Genomic DNA, 25,008 nt, shown 5'->3' with positions numbered 1-25,008 from the left:
TAATTGTATCCCCGAGTAGAATTTCTAGTGTTCCCTCGGCCCTCTCAGAACAAACAAAGCACAGCATCCTAGTGGATGCACCATGTGCTAGCCTGTCTCATCGCTGCGAACTTCCTGTTTGCACTTCCTACTCCACTACCTTCACTCAAGCCAGTGCAGTCCCACATTGATATTTCTAACAATGTCAGAACCTTTTTATCACAGTGTACTTGCAGGTGTTTTTCTCTCATAGATCATGGTCTCCCTGTATATGTATGCTTGTATCCTATTTTTATTGCACTTGAATTTTATTAAAAATCAGTTTAGTTTTGTGGCCATATGTTTAGTTGTCTCTCTCCAGGTCAACACTGTTACCTTTAATGTTAGATCTTTCCAAGTAGAAATCATTATCATTTACGAAACACGTTCCCTGAGGCCATTGTTTAACCATTTTGTTCACTCTTGTGTAGCGTATAAAAAGTGATTCATACATATATAGTGAAAGAATGACTGAATGACTGGCTGAATGAATGGGGGTGGAAAGAGAGAGAGAGGGAGGGATTCATTCATTAAAAAATACCACTTTGGAAAATTTAAGCCTGATAATCCTATAATTATGAAAGAATAATGTATTTGACAGAAATAATTTACATTTAAATTACCAACAGGTACTTTAAATATGAATCAGAAGTAGAAACACCAATGAACCAAGTAAGGGCAGCACAGAATATAAACTGAGAGGTTGCATCAGTTAATATGGGAGAATTAGAACTCAAAGTCTTAAAATAAGAGCATTAGGTTAGCTATTTTAATAGATATACATCTGTCAATATATATTTTTATTCTCAGGCTTGGAATTTGGGATTAATGTCTGCAATAATTTAAGTTTTTCATATTTCTTTTTATTGTTACCACAAATTATTGACATTTGTGTAACTCTACAGTTCATTATATATGTGATTACCATTTTTTATTTGGAATATCTTTTTAAATTATTTTCAGTGAGAGACCCTGAGAATTTTAGACAGATTAAACTGCTTGACTCTTAATCAAGAAGATAGAGAGGGCATGATGTCTACTTTAAAACTTGAAAGAGAGCTAATTCTTCTGAGGTTGCCTGGTAACTAAGAAGGAGTATGTCAAACTGAGAGACAGGTCTAACTGGAGCAGCCTTTGAATAAATAATAGAAGTGTTGTCAATTTTAGCCTTAGAGAAGTAAGACGGGGTCCAATTCTAAGTTAGATTGAAGGAACGACAGTTGGAAAGTCTTTTGTGTCATGTTAGTGAAATTTTCCACTGTTTGCCCTTTAACTTTCACCTTCACCAACAAGCCATGGTTAATGTAGAGCAATTCAAAGCAAATTCTGAACACGTCATTTAATATCTATTGGAAGTACAGGGAACAGCCTAAGGCGTTTGAGACGTGTGAGTATTGACTTATTCACTAACCACTTTTTATTTATTAACCCATATTTGTATGATGGAGGTTTCTTAGAGAAATATATGTCTGCCAAGTGTTATCCCTACTGCAATAAAAGATTTTGCACAGTTTTTAAGGTGAGAATTGTGTCACAGTGTCTCTAGAGTAAGTGTGCCAAAAAGGGAAATAAATTTTGACTCCTTTTGATACTCTTATTTCATAATAGAATGTTGGTCACATTTATTTACTTAAAGATTTTAACCTACTTCTGTTTTAATTCCAGCAGGAAAAAAGTCAAGAAAGTTCAAGATTCAAAGGTAAGGAATGAATGTTTTAAAATAATAGTTACATAAAATTGCTGAAAGAAGAAAGTATATGTGATGCTTCTCTGAAAATAAAGTTTAGATAAAAAGTCTTCAATTCCCTTTAAAGTCATTGTGAGCCCGCGGAGAATGCCCCTGCTCCCCAGGACTCCCGTGCCAGGTTTCTCACCCTTGTCTGGTGCTCTTGCCAATGTCAACACAACTCTGTATTTGTTCCTTGTATGGTTCTGAGCAAATTTCCCCACCAAGCACTGTCCTGTGTGTGCTGGCATATCAATGGATTGGCAGCTGGAACCTTTCAAGATGTTTCCAGAACTCACGATTTAGTCACTCTCATCCCATTTTATTTTTAAGGTAAAAGTTTGAAAATATTTATATCTTACAAGTTTATAAGTCTTAGTTAAAATAATCAGTTCTAGTGAGGCATAAGATTGCTCTTTTTTTTATACGTTTTTGTTTTGAAATTGTTCTTAGTGGAAGTTTGTGGTACATGATTACAGTCATCATGGGGAGTTGGCACCTGCTCACAGGGCCTCAATTCTTTAGGGTTATCTAGCACCCCAACCTCCCCAGTCATCTCTACAGATTCTTAATGGTTTAAAAATAGGGAGTGGTGGAGGGATACATTCTTAGTTTTAAAGTTTAGTCATTGAGACAGTTAATCCATGATATGGTTTTTCCACAAAAAAGAATTCCATGAATGTATGCTCTTGCTGACCTTCTAGTGATAAGTTATCTCAGACTCACCCATTTGGCCTGTGCATGCTTATGCTTGTCTTTATTCTGCTTTAGATTCCTTGCTTACATTTCTGTTCCTAAAAGCACCCAGCCCATGCCTGACCATGAGTGAATCATTCCTTCCCTGCTTTTTGGAAAGGAAAGTGTGTTCATTTGGGTTGTGTTGAATTCCAAAAAAACCCCTAGTAATTGTGCAGAAATTTTGCTGAGCTTATATGTAATCCTTGAATAGTAAAAAGGGCAGTTATACTTCTAAGCATCTCAGTACCATCTGTGTATAATGGTATCTATACATAATGGAAAACTATTAAGCTACAAAGAAAGATAAATTAGATATACTTGTGTGAAAATTCATACGCTTGGAAATGTAACGTTAAGTGAAATAAATCAGACACACAAGCTTAACTTCTGTATGGTATCTCTCATTTGCATAAGGCCAAGGGAAAATAAAGAGACAAATAAAGGATTTATAGAAAGAGGGAGGGAGGGAGAGAGAGGGAGAGAGAGACAGAGAGAGAGGGAGAGAGAGAGGGAGAGAGAGAGAGAGACAGAGAGGGAGAGAGAGACAGAGACAGAGAGGGAGACAGAGACAGAGAGAGACAGAGAGAGGGAGAGACAGATGGGGGAGAGAGGGAGAAACAGAGAGAGAGGGAGAGAGAGACAGAGAGAGAGAGGGAGAGACACAGAGAGGGGGAGAGAGAGGGAGAGAGGGAGAGACAGAGAGAGACAGAGACAGAGAGAGACAGAGAGACAGAGAGAGGGAGAGAGAGAGAGAAACAGAGAGGGGGAGAGAGAGGGAGAGGGAGAGAGAGGGAGAGAGAGAGAGACAGGGAGAGAGAGACAGATGGGGGAGACAGAGAGACAGAGAGAGACAGGGAGAGAGAGGGAGAAACAGAGAGATAGGGAGAGAGAGGGAGAGGGAGAGAGGAGGAGAGAGAGGGAGAGACAGAGAGACAGAGAGAGAAAGAGGGAGAGAGAGAGGGAGAGTTTTTTAAATGTGAAGGATCCAAGACACTGAATGTTCAAGTAGGGTAAAGGGGAAGGGGACGTAGAAAGATGTGCATGTGTCTTCCACACGTACCAAATGCCCATAAGGAATGTGAACATCATATGTCATAAAGACAAACTAAAAATAATACTGCAGTAGCACCGATAACAATGCAAATGGAGAGAGATTATCTAGAGACAAAGAGGTAGGTGGGGAGGTGAAAGGAAATAAAAAAGAATCGAGGTGTGTTACCTACATGGACTTACTCCCTAAGGTGAATGTAAACTTTATGTATTCAATCGTGTACCCATAAAGCAAAATTTAAAAAGTCCAACTTTACTTCTACCTAAAAATTGTATTAAAAACTGATTGATTCTCACAATATTATTTTTTTTGTGTGGGCATTTGTATGTCTACTGAGGAATAAAAAAGATACTTTTTAAAAAGTTTTAGAATCATATTTTGTTCAGATGAAGTAAGGCTGCACTTCCAAGAATTTCCAAACAATTTGTGTTCATTTTTTTAATAAACTAAAGTATGACTTGCTAGTTTATATTTGAAATTATTACATATATTTATCTTCAAAGCACTTATATTAGCTCAAAATTTTAGCCTTGTGTGTTGTGAAAGGGAATTTCTACTCCAAGATATGCTGTCTCATGTGAACTTCAGTGACATTCATTTCAGGCATGCTGTGTGTTCATCTTTCTTAGGAAGGCTTCCATTTATTGGATTAATCTCAAATCATATTTGCAACTCTGATATAGAATAAATAAGTTTAGGGTAGCTTTCTTCTTGGTGTTTTAATGCCCTGGGGGTATTAAAATCATATCAAATGAAGTAGTAAAAGTTTTTTTTCTTTCTAACTGTGGTCTAGAAACATTTTTATTTTAGAATGTCAGAAAAGTTTTGAGAGATGTTTGTCAGTGCTTTTCCTGTTTCTAGGGAAACATATGGTTGAGAACTTACACATGCATGATGGCTTCTAAATTACTGATTCAGAAATGAATCAGAGATACATGGTTACATCAGGACTTCTTGCCTATTTCTATTTAAAAGAGCTCTACATTTTTTTTTTGGCTGTGGAAATCATGAAATGATATTTCACTAGAAAATTTGTCTAAATGTCAACATTACAAGAAAAAAGCAGTTTGATCCATAAAAGTAATATTTTAGTCATTTCTAGATGATAAAATTTCTGAAAATTAAATATTTTGCATTTTTGTTTAAATAGCTACATCTTCATATGACGGTATAACTCAATCTCAGCTAATAATTTCTCTGGATTTCTTGAATAATTGTTATTAGAATCTTTTTACTATAGAGTAAAAAAATGTTTTCAGAGGAAATCTTGAATCTTCAAATTCCCTGCATTCTGTGGCAATTTCTGCTTTGACACATCTCAGTGTAACATTTCAGTGATCTCAAATTGCACGGACACATAGAGCAGTCCAATGAAAATTGATCCCTCTTTTCTTCATGTACATAGAAATATTGAAAAATTTGCAGACTTTCAACTTTGTCACTAATTGGTTAATATTTGATAATCACACATGCTCTTATTTTGAAACATTGTGCAAATCCATATTTTCCATATTCTCAAATTATATTCTTATGGACTTTAACTGACAGAATGCATGCCATTGGATTCTCAACAGATTTTAGTGTCAAGATTAATTATTTTTAATGAGTGACAAGTTTCTATCTCATACACAACTTTGGAATTTACAGTTGTTTAAGACTAAAGTCCTTCTTTAAAGTCACATGGGTGGGTGGCTTCTGATTTCCTCCACCTCACTGCTCCCTGGACTTGCCCCGGGCAAACTGGGGATGCATCTTACCCCTGCATCTTCTCTCTGTTTTTTAAAAAATTGTTTTCTGCAATGATGCTTGTAAGTTGCTTGTGGTATAGGTATCTTTATTACTAATATCCATAGCATACCTCACAGAATTAGAGTAAACAGTCCTAAAATTCATTTGGAACCAGAAGAGTCCTAGAAAATTCTGGGCATCAAGGGCAAGCCAGGGGGCAACACAATCCCTGACTTGAAATTATACTACAGATCTACTGTGATAAAAACAGCATGGTAATGGAAAAAAAGAACCCAAAAAACAAAACAAAACAGAACAATCCTGTGGATCAGTGGAGCAGATTAGAAGAGGCAGAAACAACTCCAGACATGCTCAGCCACCTCATCTTCGACAAAGGGGCCAAACACTGTCACTGGAAGAAAAATGTCCCCTTTATTGTGCTGGGAAAACTGGTTTTCCACATGCCAAAGAGTAAACCTAGACCCATGTCTCTCAGCATGTACTAGACTAAAATCAAATGGACCAAAGATTTAAATATTGAAACAAAAACACTAAATCTGCTGGAAGATAGAACAGGTACAACTCTTGAAGACATTGCTGTAGGCAAAGACTTTATGGACAAACCCTCTATCTCACAGGAAGTATCACAAAGAATCAGCAACTGGGATCTCATCATACTAAAACGCTTTTGTACAGCCAAAGAAACCACCAACAGAGTGAAGAGAAAGACAAAGAAATTTAGTCAGCTGTTCCTCAAAGGACTACTATCTAGAATATATAAAGAACTTTAAAAAATCAGGCTCCCTAAGTTTAAAGACCCACTCCAAAAATGGGCATCTAAAATTGTAAAGAAGTACAAACAGCAAATAAATATGTGAAAAAATATTCAACATCACTAGTCATTGAAGAGATGCAAATGAAAACAACACTAAGATTCCACCACTCCAGAAAGAATGACTATCATCAAGAAACCAACCAATAATAAATGTCAGTGGGGCTGTAAAGAAGAAGGAACCCTTCTCCCCTGTTGGTGGGAGTGTAGACTGGTGCAACCACTGTGGAAATCAATATGGAGACTCCTCAAACAACTAAAACTAGAGGTTCCATTTGATCTAACTATTTCCCTTCCTGGTATCATCCCAAAAGAATTAAAAGCATCATACCACAGAAATATATGTGCACCCATGTTCATAGCAGCACAATTTATAATAGCTAAATCTTGGAAAGAGCCCAAATGCCCATCAACAGATGAATGGATAAAGAATATGTGGGTTTTTTTTTATGCAATGGAATACTAGAATACCACTCTGCCATGTAAAGAAGGATAAATTTGAGACATTTCTAGGTAAATGGATGCACCTTGAGACCATACTCTCAAGTGAAATAAATCAGATGTGTAAATACCATATTGTTTCTCTTGTATGAGAAACTGAAAGTGTAAATAAGGACCAAAATGTATAATAGATATTGGGAAATAGGAAGAAAATGTTCAAATGAGAAGGGGAACAAAGGGGAGGAAGGGGGAAGGGGAAAAAAGGAAAAGAAAAGAAAGAATAGAAAGAAATAAATGGAAACAAAGTTTTGTAAATAAGGAAGGGAGGTGGGAGGGGCAGAGAATTGTGAAAAATAGGGATTAAGATATATCATGCACAGTTACAAATTCCCTATGACGAATATGATCATTATGTATATCTCAAGTGTACCAATAAAATTTATTAAAGAAAAGTAGGAAAATTAAAGTGACATGGAAGATTATTGAAAGAAAATGAAGACATTGATACAAGTTTGAAATAAAAAAAGTCAGTAATCCAGGCCACCATGTTTTCCATGGTTCTTCAGTGATTATATGGATGCAACATACTATAACATTTACATTGTGTTAAAAACCCACTAAGAATTTTACAAATATTATTAGGGAATAGTTTTCTTTGTAGAATTTCTGACATAAGAATCATAATAAATTAGGCATCTTCCAGTCTTCCAATACTTCTAAAGCAACTACCTAAATTTGTGGTTGTTTTATTCATTTATATTTAAGAACATCTCTCCAGAGTTGTCAGTGATGAAATAATAAGTTTTGAGGAAGATGTACATAATTATTGGTACCTAAATAGTTTAAAACGTCCATCAGCTCTGCCAAGTTTTAAATTTTCCAAATGGCTTTAAATATCTATTGAGATCCCAAGGATACTGACATTTTTTGAAGATTTTTGCCTGCTCTTGAGTATCCACTTCACCTTTGATCTATAAATAAAAGAATGGCTTTCTGTCCATCCACCACAAAGATCAAGTTGCTTTGTTGTAAACGCCCCCTCTTTCTTTCAGTGGACACTCTTAGTTGTTCCCACTGAGTGACAAGAACTGATTGACTGAGAGACCCTGAGGGCTAGAGTTATTCCCCATGACCACCTACCTCTAACACTTACATTTGGTTCAATGCCTAATAGTTGCTGGATGTTGTGTTGAACTATTTACACACATTTCTTTGTTTTAATCTTCAATCATACATTATTAGGTAAGGTTTAGCATCTATGCCTGCTAACATATTGGGAAATTACATCCCATTTAAATAACTTAGATCAACATTATAATTCCTGTTCTATGTTCAAATGTGCCACATTTTATTTAACCAATTACTAATGGTACACTCGAAAAATTTTGCATATTGTTACTAGAAATGCTTTTTCTCTACATCATCAGTTTGGCAGATGTGAATTTTATTATTTCTGTGTTATTTTCCTTTAAAGGCATGGGCACAAGTATTGTTTCCTCTTGGAGATTTATGTAAATATTGTTCAGTGCTTTGTAACTTTGAGTGTGGCACAGTAGTGTTCTATGAGGCATATTCAGGTCTGTTGTCAACATGCCCTTGAAATACTAGTGATCTTTGACAAATAACCTAAGCCCTTCAAATATAATTGCTCTTTTATTGTAAATATTAGCATACCAGACCCTATGATATCAAAAGCCCTTCATATATCTGAAATTTTAAGGCTTATAGTGTTCTATAAAGGCATTGAACAGTGCTATTATTATGAATCTGTATCTTTCAAAATTCTATCATTGTCAGTACGTCAAATCCTGTAATTTGATGTACTAGAAAACAGTGAGCCAAACATTTACCCCATGGAGCAATATATGTAAAACAATAGAGTGAATATTATGTTGAAATTATACCTCATAACATTAAAATTTGTGTTTGGGGGAGTCCATGCTACTGAGGAACTGTCTCAGACTTTACACACACACACATACACACACATACACACACACACATGTACACATCAACACTATTTTCTGTTTATTTTTATACAATCATGTGTTGAGTCTCCTTTATTTCCCATGTTACAAATTGACAATTTAGAGTACTGAAAATATTCTGATGTATTCAGGGATATATAGATATGGATCCTCAGATTCTTATTACTAAAGATCATTGGCTACATTGCATTAATTAATGAACGTATATAAAACTTAACAATACTAATTCACATATGTGTGATTCCTTTTTCTAAGGTCATATGTCTGTATGCTTATGAAGTATGACATAGCTATCAGCATCTGTCACACTTACAGTGGAGATTGTTACAATTATGTAAAAGGAAGAGACACAATGTTTTAGTGGATCGTAGTATCACACGTTATTATGAGTGTTGAGTTCTTTGGGTTTCAGCCAAAAAACTATTAGTGAGACTAAAAGTTATTAGTAAAATTTACAAAAGCTGTGGCTTTTCCATGTCATATTCAATTACTAAAATCCCCAGGAAGCTTAAAAACCTAAAAGACGAGAAACTTTACTCCTAAAACGTATCAACCAAAGGATTTATACCTTCTTTGTTTGCTTGCTTGTTTGTTTTATTTGCAAACAGTAATGCTGGGTAAATTCCAGACAGGTGTACTTATGGGAGACTTGTGATAATGATTCATATAATTGGTTTACTGTGTGTACTTTTTATGCCATTACAATGATATCAGAACAATTCTGAGTTCCTAGGTCACCATGCTGTCCACATATGCAAATAAGGGATGAAAACATGTTCAATCCTGATTGGTTAACTTTATGTGAAGGAGAATTCAACCCTGCCCATTCCTGTTGGGTTGCTGTTTACAGGTGCCTAGGTTGTAGTTCACTGATCCGGACTAGTAGCCCAGTGATGCTCTTTTGGGACCACTTGCCTTGGCAGATGAACCGGAAATGAGCCGCACAGGCTCCAGAGCTCTGGTTCTCTCAGGAGCCTGGAGTAGTGTGTGACCCTACAATCAGCAAAGTGCTTGCAGGTGACATTCTAAGTATCTGGGACTCCTCACGGACATTCACCTTTTCTCAGTTTGCACTAACATGTAACTAAAATAAAACCAAATGAATTAAAATATGCTAATCATAAATGGTCTGAGTGATGTCCACAGATGCTTCACTAAATTATTTTCAGGAAGTACAGATTTCAGTGTAATACATTTCTTCATTTTCTCTAGGAATTGAGGTAGTATTTTTGCCTATCCTTTAAAAAATTTATCAGAATAAGTTGTTACAGTTTTAAATGGTCTTGAACGTCCTCCGGCCATGGCAAACAGGAAGACAAACATCTTTCTTCACCTGATGATTCTGTTATCATCAGTCAGAAGTTACAGTAGCTGATCATGGTTCTCATTTATGCCAAGACAGGCTCAATTTATATTGCACCAAACATATCAATTGTGCCCCCCACTTTGCATATATTTCCTAGTTTTCAGAATGCTATGAATAAGTCATCTCATCTGCTGAGTCACTTATTTTGGTTTCAGAGGTGACAGATTTTGTGACTACTGCCACCAGGAGGCAGTGCTACTTAAAGGAGGGAAGGACAGAGTTGAGGCTGGTGGTGTTGGGGAAAATATTGCGTTTAGTTTTTTTGAATAAGCAATGATTAAACAAGTAGTGTTCAGGCATGTAAGTTGAATAATTCAATATTTTTTTTTTTGGTACTGAGCATCGAACTCAGGACTTTGTGCTTGTGAGGCAGGTGGTGGAACCACTGAGCTAAATCCCCAGCCCTGAATAATTCAATATTTTAACCAACAATTTAGCACCCCAATACTAATCTTTAACTACCCAAATATATTACAAGAAGTGCCAAGTAATATCAAAATATGTTGACTTCATTTACTTACTTTGAAGAAATGATTTTACTTACAATGGTAAGATTTTGCAAAAGAATGGTTCCTGAAATGATTATATGACTATTACTTTGGGGGGGGGCAAAACTTCAGGTTTTATCTAACAATGAAAAATTTTCTCCTTGGTTTTGCCTCTTCTGGCAATTTAAATAAGACATTATACTTTATTAAAAATTTATTTTGTTGGGCTGGGGATTTAGCTCAGTGGTTCTGCCACCTGCCTCGCAAGCTCAAGGACCTGAGTTCAATCCCTGGTACCAAAAAAAAAAAAAAATTTGTTTTTTTAGTATGTGTATGTTTTCTCCCTCATGAACTTAGCATTTAATATTATCAATTTAAATATTTTGTCCATTATTTGAATTTTTAGATAAACAAGGAGAATATAAATTTTATATGAAAAAGGTTTGCAACTGCTAAAGTAATATATGTGGTGATTTCTGTGATGCTAAGCATACATACATTTCTTTGTTTCATTATCGTGGATAAGTAGTGTTGCCTAGTATGTATGTCAAACATGGAACAATTTCACTTTTAAGTAAGTATATTTCACAATTTTAATTAATTATATGGGTAATATTTTTCAGTTACTTATATAATGTGTAAGTACAGAAAAGTATATGTCACTCTACTAAAATTGATACTATATTTTAAGTGTCTGGTTCAAGGTATCCTTAAACCAGAAAATTTGGAAATTGAGTGGAAATTCTGTCCATATAAGGAAGCACCAACCTACTGCAAGATATCTACACACTTCTTAATATTTCATACCTTTGCTTCATTACATATTTGTAGTATTTCATATATCTAAATCTATCCAGAAATCCTGTCCCCCACCACCCACCTTTCAAAAATTATTGTCATTCAAAGTATTAGAGTAAGGGGCCGGGGATTTAGCTCAGTGGTTATGCTGCCTGTCTCGAAAGTGCAAGGACCCGAGTTCGATCCCTGGTACCAAAACAACAACAACAACAAAGTATTAGAATAACAAACCCGCAGTGTGAAAAGCACTGACTCCCATACTTTTCATGATATATCATGTGGGTTTAGACCGAATAGACTCAGTTATCCTTCAGCTAACATCTCTTCATCCGCCTTTCACATTGTAATATGAGTAGAGGCCACAGAATACTGACGTAAGTGTTGAGTTACAGCATATGACTTATTTGAGTAAAATGAAAACCTTTTTATGAGTTCTTTTTAATAGGTTTTGAAATGTTTGTAATCATTTTAATAAATCCACATGTTCATTTAAAAGTCTCAAAAATTCATAAAACATTAAAATTTGAGGTCAAGCCATTTTATGCCATTCCAAGTTTCAATTCACATATTTTCCAAACTAGACGACATCTGAACTATTGAAAATGAGTGTCATACTTATTTTTAGATAAAGAATATTCTTATCACATTCCTACCATGGCGCATGGAATGCAAAGATGGGGAAAAATACAAGGCACAGGACAATACTTTGAACATAAGTACGTACGTAAACCAAATTGCTGAGTACTAACTTAACGCTGTGATGATTTATATCTGCATCTAAAGGAATTTAGTGCCAACGTGGTATTAGGTGCCCTGGAGGAGCCGAGTAAGTAGGGTACATACAGGACTCACAGCTCAGAGGCAGGCGATTCCCCCGCGGCGTGGGCGCTGGAGGGGCTGCGGAAGCCGGAAACGTGTCCGCAGGGGATGGTGAAGGTCGCGCTGCCCACAGGGGCGAGCTTTTTCCTGCCGCTTTTCATTGTGCAGCCCATGCGACCATGGGTTGGTGCCACCCCTCGTGGGGTGAGCCTTCTCTGTTTGCAGCCTCCACTTCAGTCACCCGCAGGCACCGCCGGAACAGGCCTTCAACGATCCGCGAGGCCAACCGCCATCCATTCAGGTTGATGGACCACAGAAACAGCCTCAAATTTACAAGAAGCAGTCTGTTTATTGATTACAGGTTAGCCACCGTACATTTAGAATGATGGCTGTATGTCAGAAATGCTGTGCTAATGTCATCCCACTACAATTTTAAAAAGGAGATAATAATTGTAATCTCAGCTCCGTCAGACAGAAAAATGAAACGTTTATTACTCTAAATATTAGAAACAGGAGTAAGTGCTGGTGAAATAAAAGCAGCTGTGTGTCTTGGTGTGTGCATGTAATCTCAGCATTCTGGGAGGCTGAGTCAGGAGGATCACAAATTACTTCAGTCTGGGCAATTTAAGCACTTAGTGAGGCCTTGATTAAAAAAATAGGTTGGGGTTGTGGCTCAATGTGCAGGCCCTGGGTACAATCCCCAGGACCACGAGATTAAAAATCAATCATCAATCAGAGTTTCTTCCTCTAGGAGACAAGTAATACTGACTGTAGTTTTGGAGCTAGGGAACAGGGCACATAAGCAGTCACGAGAGGAGCTGGACAAGTACTTCACCCTAAATGCCGTGCAGACAGAGATGTGACAGGATGGGGAAGATCTGGCTGTTGGCTTTTGGAAAACATTATGCTTTTTACATAGGTATCAGGCTACTGTCTGGAAGGGTGGGCAGAATAGAAAGTCATGGGATATTAGTAAACCTGAAAATGTTGAAGTTGATGAGAATTAAAGGAGAAATTATGGTATGAGGAGCATATATTCATAGAGTGCATCAGAACCAGAAAAATATCACTAGTAAATCCAGTGGGAGGAACAATGCGAGCATGAGGAGACTGCTCCCGCGAGAGAGAAGGCTGAGGCCCATGGTAACAGTGCCGGTGAGGACTGTTGGGAACTAGGTAAGCAGTTTTCCACGCTGACAAGCTGCAGGCCTTTCTCCTAGCCTTTGTAATTATTATTCCATTGCGCCGTCAGAGCAGAGCAAGTGCAGAAAGCTGCACAATGACTGTCAACGTGGCTTAGGTGGGGACTACTGTGCAGTTTCTAGCTGCAGAGGGCGTTTCCATCCTGGACCCACCACCAGGTACATATGTGACTAATGACATTATTTCAAGACAGCGAACATGAGCATCTTCACTTGTAGAAATGAATAATATTAGTTCCTTCTTGATAGGCTCATTTTGATGATTAAATACCGAACAGGTACCAATAACAGAGAATGCTGGGGTTTTAGCCTCACTGGAAATTAACTGATATGCCTCATATGGATACTGTTGGAAGCATCCAAGATCCCACCTAGACACAAGAACAGTTTATCTTTCCTAGGTGTAGCAGGGGCTAAAGTGTCAGCACTTGTGCTGGTGCTAAGGTCTGTGAGTGTGGTGGAGGAAAGCATCATGTCTGATTCCAGATCTTGGTGAAAAAGCCTTTGGCTTCTCCCACTCAGTATGATGTTAGCTGTTGGCTTGTTTTATGTCCTTCATTATTTTGAAATATGCTCTTTTTTTGCTCAGAATTTTTACAAGATGTGGTACAATTGTTGTCAAATGATTTTTCTTCAGTTGTTCAGATGAGCACCTGATATTTGTCCTTGATTCTGTTGATGTGGTGTATCATGTTTATGGATTTATGTGTATTGGAGCATCCTTCACTCCTTGGTGATTCCCATGTGGCTATGATGAGTGACCTTCCTCACATGTCACTGGATTCAGTTTACTAGTGTTTTCTTGAGAGTTTTTGCATTTATGTTCACCAGAGATATTGACCTGTGATTTCTTTCTTTCTTTTTTGGTTATGTCTTTATGTACTTTGGCTATCAGCTTACTGCTGGCCTTTCAGAATGTGTTTGGAAGAATTCAAACCTTTTCTATTTCTTTTTAAAATATTTTGAGAAAAATTATTATTAGTTCTATAAATGTTGCTTAGAATTAAGCAACAAAGCCACCTGGCCCTGAGCTCTTCTTTGATGAGAATCCTTATTACTGATTGACAGTCATGAATCACTACCAGTCTGTTCAGGTTTTCTGTTTCTTTACATTTCAATCTTAGTAAAGTGTATGTGTCCTGAAATCTGACCATTTCTTCTTGATTATCAAATTTGTTGCATTTTAGCTAATCTAATGGTTGTTAATGATTTTATATATTTATTTGGAATCTGTTGAAATGTTTCTTTTTCATCTCTAATTTCACTTACTTGAGTTTTTTCTTGGATAGACAAAGTCTGTACAAGGATTTGTCAGTTTTGTTTCTCCTTTTGAAAAAATAACTATTTCTTTTTTAAATTTTTTGTTTCTATTTCATGTACTTTTCCCCTCATCTTTATATTTCTACTAATTTTTAAATTAAGTTTATTGGTAGGTTTTAGGTATACAACATGATGACATTCATCATTGGGAATTTGTACCTTTACCTGGTGTATCTTGGTTCTTATTTTCTTCCCCATTCCCCTGCCCTCCCTTCACCCCTCTGCCCCTCCCTATTTACAAAGACTTTGTTTCTGTTTTTTCTTTTTCTAATATTTATTCCTTTCCCTTCTTTCTTTTTTCCCTACCCCTCCTGCTTTCCCTTTGGACACTTTCTTCCCATTTCACATTATTTATTATACATTTTGACCCTTATTTACACTTTCAGTTTCTCACAGCAGGGAAACGATTCAGTATTTACACATGTGTGTCCTATTTATTTCACTTAAGAGTATGGCCTCAATGTGCATCCATTAGCTATAAATGTTTCTAGATTCCCATTCTTTATGGCTAAATAATACTCCATTTTATAAAAACCCCACATTTTCTTTATCCAGTCTCCAGTAGATGGGCAATTGGGCTGTTTCCAAGTTTTAGCTATTACAAATTGTACTGCTATGAACATGGGTGAGCATATATCACTATGGTATGATTCTTTTAATTCTTTGGGGGAAGATACCCAGCAGTGGAATAGCTGGGTCAGATGGGACTTCCAGTCCTAGTTCTTTGAGGTATCTCCATACTGATTTCCACAGTGGTTGCACCAGTCTACACCAACAATGGAGCAGGGTTCCTATTAGCCCACAGCCCCGCCAGCATTTGTTATTGGTTGAATTTTTGACAGCAGCCATTATTTCAGGGGTGAGGTGGAATCTCAGCATTGTTTTCAGTTGCATCTTTTGAATTACCAGTGATGGTGAACATTTTTTCATATGTTTATTTGCTATTTCTACATCTTTTTCTGAGAAATGTTTGTTCATTTCAGGTGACCATTTTTGAATTGGGTCTTTAAATTTGGAAAGTCTGATCATTGTAAGTTCTTTATACATTCTATATAGTAGTCCTTTGTCTGAGGAACATCTGGTAAAAATTTTTCCCACATTGTAGATTGTGTCTTAGCTCTGTTGGTGGTTTCTCTTATAGTGCAGAAGCTTTTTAATAAGATAAGATCCCAGTTGTTGATACTTTGTGCTAATTCCTTTGTGACCGAGGTTTTGCTCATGAAATCTTTTCCTATGCCATGGTCTTCAAGAGTTCTACCTAAAAACCTCCCTTCCAGCTGGTTTAGGGCTTCTGGTTTAATATTTAGATCTTTGATCCATTTTGATTTTATTTTAGAGCATGGTGACAGATATAGGTTTAGATTTAATCTTTGGCAAGTTGAAACACAAATTTTCCAGCACCATTTATTAACGAGGCTATCTATCCTCCAGTGAGGGTGTGTGGCTCCTTTTGTTTGTCTGGAGCTGTTTCTGCATCTTCTGATCTGTTCCACTGATCCTCAGGTCTATTTCTTTGCCAGTGCCATGCTGTTTTTAATCACAGTAGCTTTGTAGTATAGTTTTTTTAAAAAATTCTTTTATTGGTACATTTTAGGTACAGAACACAATTACATTTCTCATTGGGAATTGTACCTTTACATAATGCATTTTGGTTCTTATTTTTTTCCCATTCCTAGCCCTCCCTTCCCCATTTACAAATACTTTATTTCCATTTTTTCCACTTCTCATCATTTTTCCTTTCCCTTCTTTCCTTTCCCCTGCCCCTCCCACTACCCCTACCCCTTTGGACCTTTTCTTCTTATTTTGCATTATTGATTATTCATTCTAATCATTGGTACATTTTAGGTATACAATATAATGATATTCATCATTGGAAATTTGTACCTTTACATAATCTCTCTTGGTTCTTAGTTTTCGCCCTTGAACAGCCCTCCCTTCAACCCCTCCATTCCTCCTTACTTACAAAGATTTTGTTCCTATTTTTCCATTTTCTCATATTAATCCCATTTCCTTCTATCCTTTCCCCTAGCCCTCCCACTTCCTTCCCCTTTGCCCCTTTTCTTCCTATTTCACATTACCTATTATACATTTTAGTCCTTATTTACACTTTCAGTTTCTCCCACCAGAGAAACTATTCTGTATTTATACATGTGTACTCTATTTATTTCACTTAAGAGTATTGCCTCAATGCCATCTATGAAAAACCAACAGCTAATATCATACTAAATGGTCAAAAATTGAAATCCTTTACACTAAAATCAGGAACAAGACAAGGATGTCCACTATCACCACTCTTGTTCAATACAGTTCTGGAAACATTAGCCACAGCAATTAGACAAGAGAAAGAAATAAAAGGAATAAAGATAGGAAATGAAGAAGTCAAATTGTCATTATTTGCAGATGACATGATACTCTATATAGAAGACCCCAAGAACTCCACCAAAAGTCTTCTAGACTTAACCAAATTCAGTCAAGTAGCTGGTTACAAGGTCAACACACAAAAATCAATAGCTTTCCTCTACACAAATGACAGACTCACTGAGAGAGAAATAGGGCAAATAATTCCTTTCACAATAGCATCCAAAAAACTGAAATACCTAGGAATCATCCTAACAAAAGAAATCAAAGACCTCTTCTCTGAAAACTATGGCACTCTGAAAGGAGAGATTGAAGATGATATCAGAAAATGGACAGACATCCCCTGCTCCTGGGTAGGAAGGATTGATATAGTGAAAATGGCCATACTTCCAAAACTGCTATATAGATTTAATGCAATTCCAGTTGAGATCCCAGCAGCATACTTCATGGACCTTGAGAAAATAATCCAAAAATTCATTTGGAACAAGAAGAGACCCAGAATAGCAAAAGCAATTCTAGGTAACAGAGACATGGCAGGGGGTACCACAATCCCCAGCCCGCAACTCTACTACAAAGCTACTGTGATAAAAACAGCATGGTGCTGGCAAAGAAACAGACCTGAGGACCAGTGGAACAGATTAGAAGATGCAGAAACAATGCCAGACACACTCAGCTTTGTAGTATAGTTTCAAGTTGGGGATTGTGATACCCCCTGCCATGTCTCTGTTACCTAGAATTGCTTTTGTTATTCTGGGTCTCTTCTTGTTCCAAATGAATTTTTGGATTGTTTTCTGTAGTTCTGTGAAATATGCTATTGGGATCTCATTGAATCTGTACAGCAGTTTTTTAAGTATGGCCATTTTCACTATATTGGTTCTTTCTACCCAAGAGCAAGGGTTGTCTTTCCATTTTCTGATATCCTTTTTGATCTTGTTTTTCAGAGTGCTGTAGTTTTCAGGGTGGAGGTCTTTAATTTTTTTCATTAGGTTGATTCCTAGATAATTTCATTTTTTTGGATGCTATTGTGAAAGGAGTTGTTTCTCCAGTTCCTCTCTCAGTGAGTCTGTTGTTTGTGTGTTGACCTTGTATCCAGCTACTCTACTGAATTTGATTATTAAGTCTAGAAGACTTTTGGTGGAGTTCCTGGGGTCGTCTATTTAGAGTACCATGTCATCTTCAAATAATGACAATTTAAAGTCTTTGTTTCCTATCTTTATTCCTTGTATTTCTTTCTCTTGTCTACTTGCTGTGTCCTGTGGCTAATGTTTCCATAACTATATTGAGCAGGAGTGGTGATAGTGAACGTCCTCGTCTTGTTCCTGATTTTAGTGTGAATGATTTCAGTTTGTGACCATTTAGTATAATATTGCCTGTTGGTTTTTCATAGATGGCTTTTGTCAGGTTAAGATAAAGACTGTCTATTCCAATTTTCTGTAGGGTTTTTATAAGGCATGAGTTTTGGAGTTTGTCAAATGCTTTTTCTGCATCTATTGTATTGATCATATGGTTTTTGTCTGTGGCTCTGTTAATATAGTACATTACATTTATTGACTTGCATACGTTGAACTATCCCTGGGATGAATCCCACTTGGTCAGGGTGTATGATCTTCTTGATGATCTTCTGCATTCTGTTTGCCAGTATCGTATTAAGGATTTTTGTATCTATGTTCATTAGTGAGATTGGCCTATAGTTCTCTTTTTCAGTTGGGTCTTTCTCTGCTTTGGGGATCAAGGTGCTGCTTGCTTCCAGGAATGAATTCAGGAGTATTGCTTCCCTTTCAATTTCACTGAAGAGTTTTTTCAGTAGTGGCAATATTTTTCTTTAAATGACTTAAGCAGTGAAGCCATCAGAACCCGGACTTTTCTTTGTTGGTAAATTTTTAATTATGTTTTCAATTTTATTGATTGTTACTGGGTTGTTTAGAATTTTTAGGTCCTATTCATTCAACTTTGGTAATTCATATGTGTCTAGAAATCTGTCCATTTCTCCTGTGTTTTTCATCTTATTGGCATATAGGTTCTCAAAGTAGGTATTGATGATCCTCTAGATTTCTGGAGGATTTATTTTAATTTCACCCTTTTCATTCCTAGTTGCATGGATTTGAGGCTTTTATTTCCTTGTTTTGATAAGTTTGGCTAAGGGTTTATCAATTTTGTTTATTCTTTGGAAGAACCAACTCTTTGCTTCATAGATTTTTTGTATCATTCTCTTAGTCTTCATTGCATTGATTTCTGCTCTGATCTTTATATTTTCCTCCCTTGTATGAGCTTTGGGTTTGTCTTGCTCTTCTTTTACTAGAAGCTTGAGGTTCAACATTAGGTTGTTTATTTGAGCTCGTTCTGTTTTCCTAATATGAATGTTCATTATTATGAATTTCCCTCATAGAAGTGCTTTCATTGTGTCCCATACACTCCTGCATGCAGTATTGGCATTGTTCTTTAATTGTAGAAAATGTCTGATTTCTTGTTTAATTTCCTCTGTGACCCATTGTTTGTTTAGCAGTTTTGTTCAATTTTCATGAGTTTATGAAATTCTTGTGATTTCTTTTACTATTGGTCTCCAATTTCATTGCACTGTGATCTGACAGTATGCAAGGGATAACTTCAATTTTTTTGCATTTACTTAAACATATTCCATGAGCAAGTATGTGGACTATTTTGGAGAACAACCAGTGTGTGGCTGGAAAGAATGTGCATTCTTTATTTTTGGTACTGGGGATTGAACTTGGATCCTTGCGCTTGCACAGCAGGCAGTGAAACCACTGGGATAAATCCCCAGCCCAAGAATGTGTATTCTGATTTTGTGAGGTGGAATACTCTGTAAACATCTGTTAAGTTCGTTTTCGTCAAGAGTTTGGTTCAGTTCTAGTATTTCATTGTTTATTTTTTGTCAATCAATTTGTGACAGTGAGATATTAAGGCCCCCCACTACTATTGTATTAGTACTTATTTGATTTTTTATGTCCATTAATATTTATTTTATATAGTTCATGCATTAGTATTTGATGCTTATATATTTATGATTGTCAGCTCTTCCTCTTGGATTATTCCCTTTACAAGGATGTAGTATCCTTCATTGTCTGTCTTAATCAGTGTTGGCTTGAAATCCATTTGATCTACAAATAGGATCACTACTCCTGCTCTTTTTTCAGGTTCCTGTGGCATGGAGTATTGTTTTCCACCCTTTAACTTTCAGTCTATGAGTTTCTTGGTGAATTAAGGGTGTTTCTTGTATGCAGCATATTGTTGGATCTTGCTTCTTGACCCATTCTGCCAGTCTATTTCTTTTTTTTTTTTTTGGTACTGGGGATTGAACTTCAGATGTTGAGCTTGTAAGGCAGGCACTGGAATCACTGAGCTAAATCCCTGGCCTAGTCTGTGTCTTTGGATTGGTGAATCGAGATCATTGAGACTGATGGTTGTAACTGACATGTATTAACCTATCCTTGTGATAACCTTTTTCCTGTTGTTGGATTCTCCCTCTTTGAATTTAATTTCTTGTCTTGCCTGATGGATTCATTCTGTTGGGCTTCCTCACTGTCTTTTCCTAAGATATTGTTTAAAATTTTCTTATGTGATGATTTGGTATTCATGAAGTTCCTAAGGTGCTCTTTATCATGAAAGTATCTTATTTCTCCATCAATTTTGAACAATAGTTTTGCAAGGTACATCAATCTGGGCTGGAAGTTATTTTCTTTTAGGGCTTGAAAAACTTCACTCCAGGCTCTTCTTGACTTGAGGTTTTTTGTTGAGAAGTCTGCTGTGATTCTGATGGGCTTTCTTTTGTATGTGATTTATTTCTTTTCTCTAACTGCTTGTAGAATTTTGTCCTTCTTTTGGGTGTCTGGAATCTTTACTATTATATGCCTAGGTATAGATTGTTTTTGATCACGTCTAGTTGGAGTCCTATAGCCTCACTCATCTAAAAGTCAAATTCTTTTCCCGTGCTTAGGATGTTTTCTGCTGTTACTTCTGTGAAAAGGATTTTTATGTCATTTGCACTATCTCTTGTTCATTGACTCTGATAAGTTTGATGTTATTCTTTGCATCATCTAGCAGCTGCTGGATTGATTTCTCATGGTCTCTTACTATTTTTAAGAAATCTTTTTTTTCCTGGTCACTAATTGCAATCCTGTCTTTTTTTTTTTTTTCCTTTGGTACCAGGGATCGAACTCAGGACCTTTTATTTGTGAGGCCAGCACTGGAACCACTGGGCTAAATCCCCGGCCAATCCTATTTTTTTGGTACCTGGGATCGAACTCAGGTCCTTGCACTTGGACAGCAGGTGGTGAAACCACTGAGCTAAATCCCCAACCCCAATCCTGTCTTTTATATCTGATATTCTGTCCTCACATTGGCTCATTCTGCTGCATAAACTTTCAATGGAGTTCTTAATCTCCTGGATATTTGTTTGCATTTGTTTTATGAATTCCATTTGTTTCCTATACTGGGAGTCCATCATATCATTCAACTCTTCTTTTGTTTTGTTTGTGTCTGCTCTAAAGTTATTAATCATGTCTTTCACTATGGACAATCTCTGTTGTTATCTGAGAAATTATTTCTGATTTTATTTTTTCCAGATCCTATTTCATTGCCAGTTCAGAAATTCCAGGTGTTTGAGTTTCAGATTGTTCTATCTTGTTGACCCTTGGGTTTGCCTTTGGCAATCTGGAAGTCTGGTTTTGAGTCTTGTTTAGGTGTCTTTTCATTTCAACCATGCAGTCTACTTTGCCTTTATTGAGGTGACTCTTTGCTCTCCCAGTGGCCTTCAATTCTCAACAAGCCTCAGAGAAGCCTTCTCTCTGCTTGCTCACCACTGTGCCAATTCCTTGGTTCAGAATCTTTGCCTTCTGAATCCCTGTACTGGGCTGTTGTCTGGGCAGGATTCTGGCTGTGGCATGCACACCTGCACAGGTATTTTCCAGGCAGGCCTTTGGCTGGGGCCTGTGTGCCCAAGCTGTTGGTGTCTGGTTGGGGCCCTGGCTGGGGCCTGCGCACCTGCTCTGCTGTTGTCCATGTGGGCTTCTGGCTGGGGGCGCTTCTACTAATTTTTATTTTGGTTTATTCTTCTATTTTCCTATTTCTTTGAAGTGCAGGAATTGATTGTTTATTAGGTCTTTCTGCTTTTCTGAAGTGGTTGTGACACTTTACAGTTTCTTCTTAGTTGCTCTTGGTATATCCATGGGTTTTTCTGAGTTATTTTTCCAGGATCACTTGTTTCAATATTTTTATTTGCTTCTAAATTATTGATCCACTGGTTGTTGAAAGATATGCTATAATTTTCATGCATTTCTAAGGTTTCCAGTATTGTTATTTTTGTTGACTTCTAGATTTGTTGCCTTGTGGTCAGAAAATAAACCTCATGTGCTTTCCATTTTTTTTTTTTTTTTTTTTTTTTAGAGACTGTAGGTTAGGAATTTAAATGTCAGAATCCAAAAGAAAAAAATATGCTTCATATTCTATAAAAAAGTTAACTAGTTGAACAGAATAAAATGAAAATCTAAAAATCTTTTTCCATAAACAAGGAATTCAGGTGCTCTGCAATTTAAATAAATAATAGCTTAATATAATTTACTTCCACACCAAAGTATACAATGAAAAGTTAAATCATGAAAAGAGTGCTCATGAATTAACTAATAAAACAATAATTATTTAGTTCACAGTAAAGGGAACACGGCAAATGTTTACTTTAAAAAGTATAATGCATATGAAGTACTTTTATGTTTGCTTGATTTTACTGTTTTCTGAGTTTATTTTTTAAATTATTAAATAATTTTATTAATAATTTCTAATTTAAGTTTATTGTTCTTTGACTGGTCAAACAGTTAATAATAATGCCATTTCATAATGAGTCAAACCACCTGGGTTAAAACCTGGATTTTCTTTTCTCACAATGGGTAAAGTTGTATTTATCATATGCAGCATGATGCTTTGAAGTACTACACATATATGCTGTGTAATGAAGAAATGTAGGTAGCATATGCATTACCTCAGAAAGCACTAAAATTCAATCTTTTAAAAAAGAATACAGTATATTGTTTTTAACGACAGTCATCCTATTGTGCAATAGATCTCCTAAACTTAATCTTTTTAACTGAAATTTTATATTCTTTGTCCAATATCTATCTGGCTTTCACATTCATTAGCTATGTGACTTTTGGCAGCTTACCTAGTTAACCCTCACTTTTCTCTTCTCTAATTGAGGAACAGCCAATTGTTCCAAGTTATTTAGACTCGTACAAGGATTAGTTATGATTATATATAGAAATGCTTGAAATGGTTTCAATTTCACAGCTGAAACTTAGGAAACCATTCAATAACTGTGTGATGAGAGCTTGTGAAAGAGGGCTCACGGGTTCCCTTCAGCACCAGGATAATGGGTAGCGCTAAACTCAATCACATGATCTTCTGGAGATTGGATCTAATTTTGGCCAAACAGATTTACTCTGAACCCACTTTCTTCAACCATCTAAGGAGTTTAGTTTTATCCTGTGTGAATTTATCCATAGGCTATCCTGGGTCCTATTGCTTTGGTAATCAAAAGCAAATGTGCAGTGCTATTTATTCAAAATGAAAAGAATAGAAAGTGTACATTTTTTTCATTTCCTGTACATTTTCTCAATTATATTATGGGTTACTTTTTGGAGTTATTCTAGTGGAGTTTAAATGCATGAATTGGTTCTTGGCACATTAGCTGGAATTTCATAGGCACAGGGTAAATGCTAATTAAATAAAAATCGAATTTTAGTTTATGAATATACAAATATTTTCATGTGTATACACACATATTATTTGCACATATATTACATATTATATAATTTATAATTATTTCTATAAATTTACATAGATACAAAGTATATTAGAAATACATGTAGGAATACATATTTACTTAGATATATAAAGATTATATAATTAAATTGCTTTCCGCTTTTTGAAAAGCTACTGGGTGTAATAACATACACTTACCTACACATACAATCAGTTTCTTTATGGCTAAAATCAAGACATACAGATTTTGTCACTTTGTACACACTCTAGCAAGTGCCTTTTTCATGAAAGTCATAAAGAAAATGTTTGTGAATAGTGACAAATGAACCAAAAAGACATGTTTATGTATAAAATGTCAGTAAAATTTCATACAAAACTATTTCATGCAGCCCATGTTTAGACAATTACTACACAAAGATGGGATTTTTTTCTCAAAATCACTTTTAACAATTATTTACATCTAAATAATAGCAAATAAAGTTTTTCAGCCATCTCTTATGTGTAATATGGAAAAACAATGTGGCATTATCTACTATTAACTTTTTATTGTTACATGTAACATTTTCATTTAATTCCAAGAGTTGAAGTTTGCAAATGTGGGAGTGCACATTTTCATTATGAATGCAGGAAACGAATCAGTATCTGGATCACAGGCCATCATTGGCTAAATATTTAATGAGGACCATGCGTATATTGTGATCACTGCACGTTCTTATTTCCTAAGCAGCTTTATGCATGTATGACCAAAACTACATTTCTCTTAGAGGTGGAATAGTATGTGCTGTTACGTTTATGTCCGCGTTCATGCTCAGAGGTAAAGCCTGGAAAGATGGGTGGACTGTGGGGTGCTGTAGTGTGTTTTCTGTGGGGGGTGGGTCGTCAGAAGAGGGGTCCCTGGGGTGTGGCCTGGAGTGGCTTCTCCCTGCCCAGCTCCTCCCCCCGTGTCTCTGCTTCCTGGCCACCAGGATGTGCAGTTCTTCCTCCAAGCTCTTGGAATGCCAGTCCTGCCTGAGCCTGTTGAGCATGGCTGCAAGTGTGAGCCAAAATAAACCTCTCCTGTTTTCATTTCTGGGCGATGGGTGCTGTGTCTCAGTGGCAAGAAAAGTGACCAAGAGATTTTCTTTATTAAGAAAAAAAAACTGCAAGTTTCAGATGCAGGGAAAATAATCTATTTTAATGTGTGACCAATAAAGTCAAATTTATAGCCACACATATTTTGGACAAGATCATGAAAGTTCTGTAGAACCAACAGTAGGTTTTTGAAGTCTGATTAGAATGAACATAGTCAGCTGGGCATGGTGACGCATGCTTGTAATCCCAGCACTGGGAAGCGAAGGCAGGAGGATTCCTGAGGCAGGAGTTCTGAG

The 25,008-nt window shown here is 36.4% G+C and overlaps 1 protein-coding gene across 6 annotated transcripts in view; it reads left to right on the top strand.

The window, feature by feature from the left end:
- Nucleotides 1-25,008, top strand: part of Fstl5 (follistatin like 5) — a 742,188-nt gene that overhangs the window by 149,034 nt on the left and 568,146 nt on the right. For 3 of the 6 annotated variants that reach the window (XM_087200319.1, XM_087200322.1, XM_087200320.1), the window contains one exon: nt 1,684-1,717. The exons of 1 other annotated variant lie outside the window; for it this stretch is intronic. In XM_087200319.1, the coding sequence (XP_087056445.1) occupies nt 1,684-1,717 (34 nt within the window). The remainder of the gene's footprint in view (nt 1-1,683; nt 1,718-25,008) is intronic. 2 more of the 6 variants (XM_087200323.1, XM_087200321.1) reach the window with 1 other exon arrangement.

The sequence above is a fragment of the Heterocephalus glaber genome, unplaced genomic scaffold (assembly GCF_053883595.1).
Source record: "Heterocephalus glaber isolate CG9 unplaced genomic scaffold, H.glaber_assembly_v1.0 deba00001737, whole genome shotgun sequence".
In the NCBI taxonomy this organism is placed as follows: domain Eukaryota; kingdom Metazoa; phylum Chordata; class Mammalia; order Rodentia; family Bathyergidae; genus Heterocephalus; species Heterocephalus glaber.
This window is presented reverse-complemented; position numbering and strand designations above follow the sequence as displayed.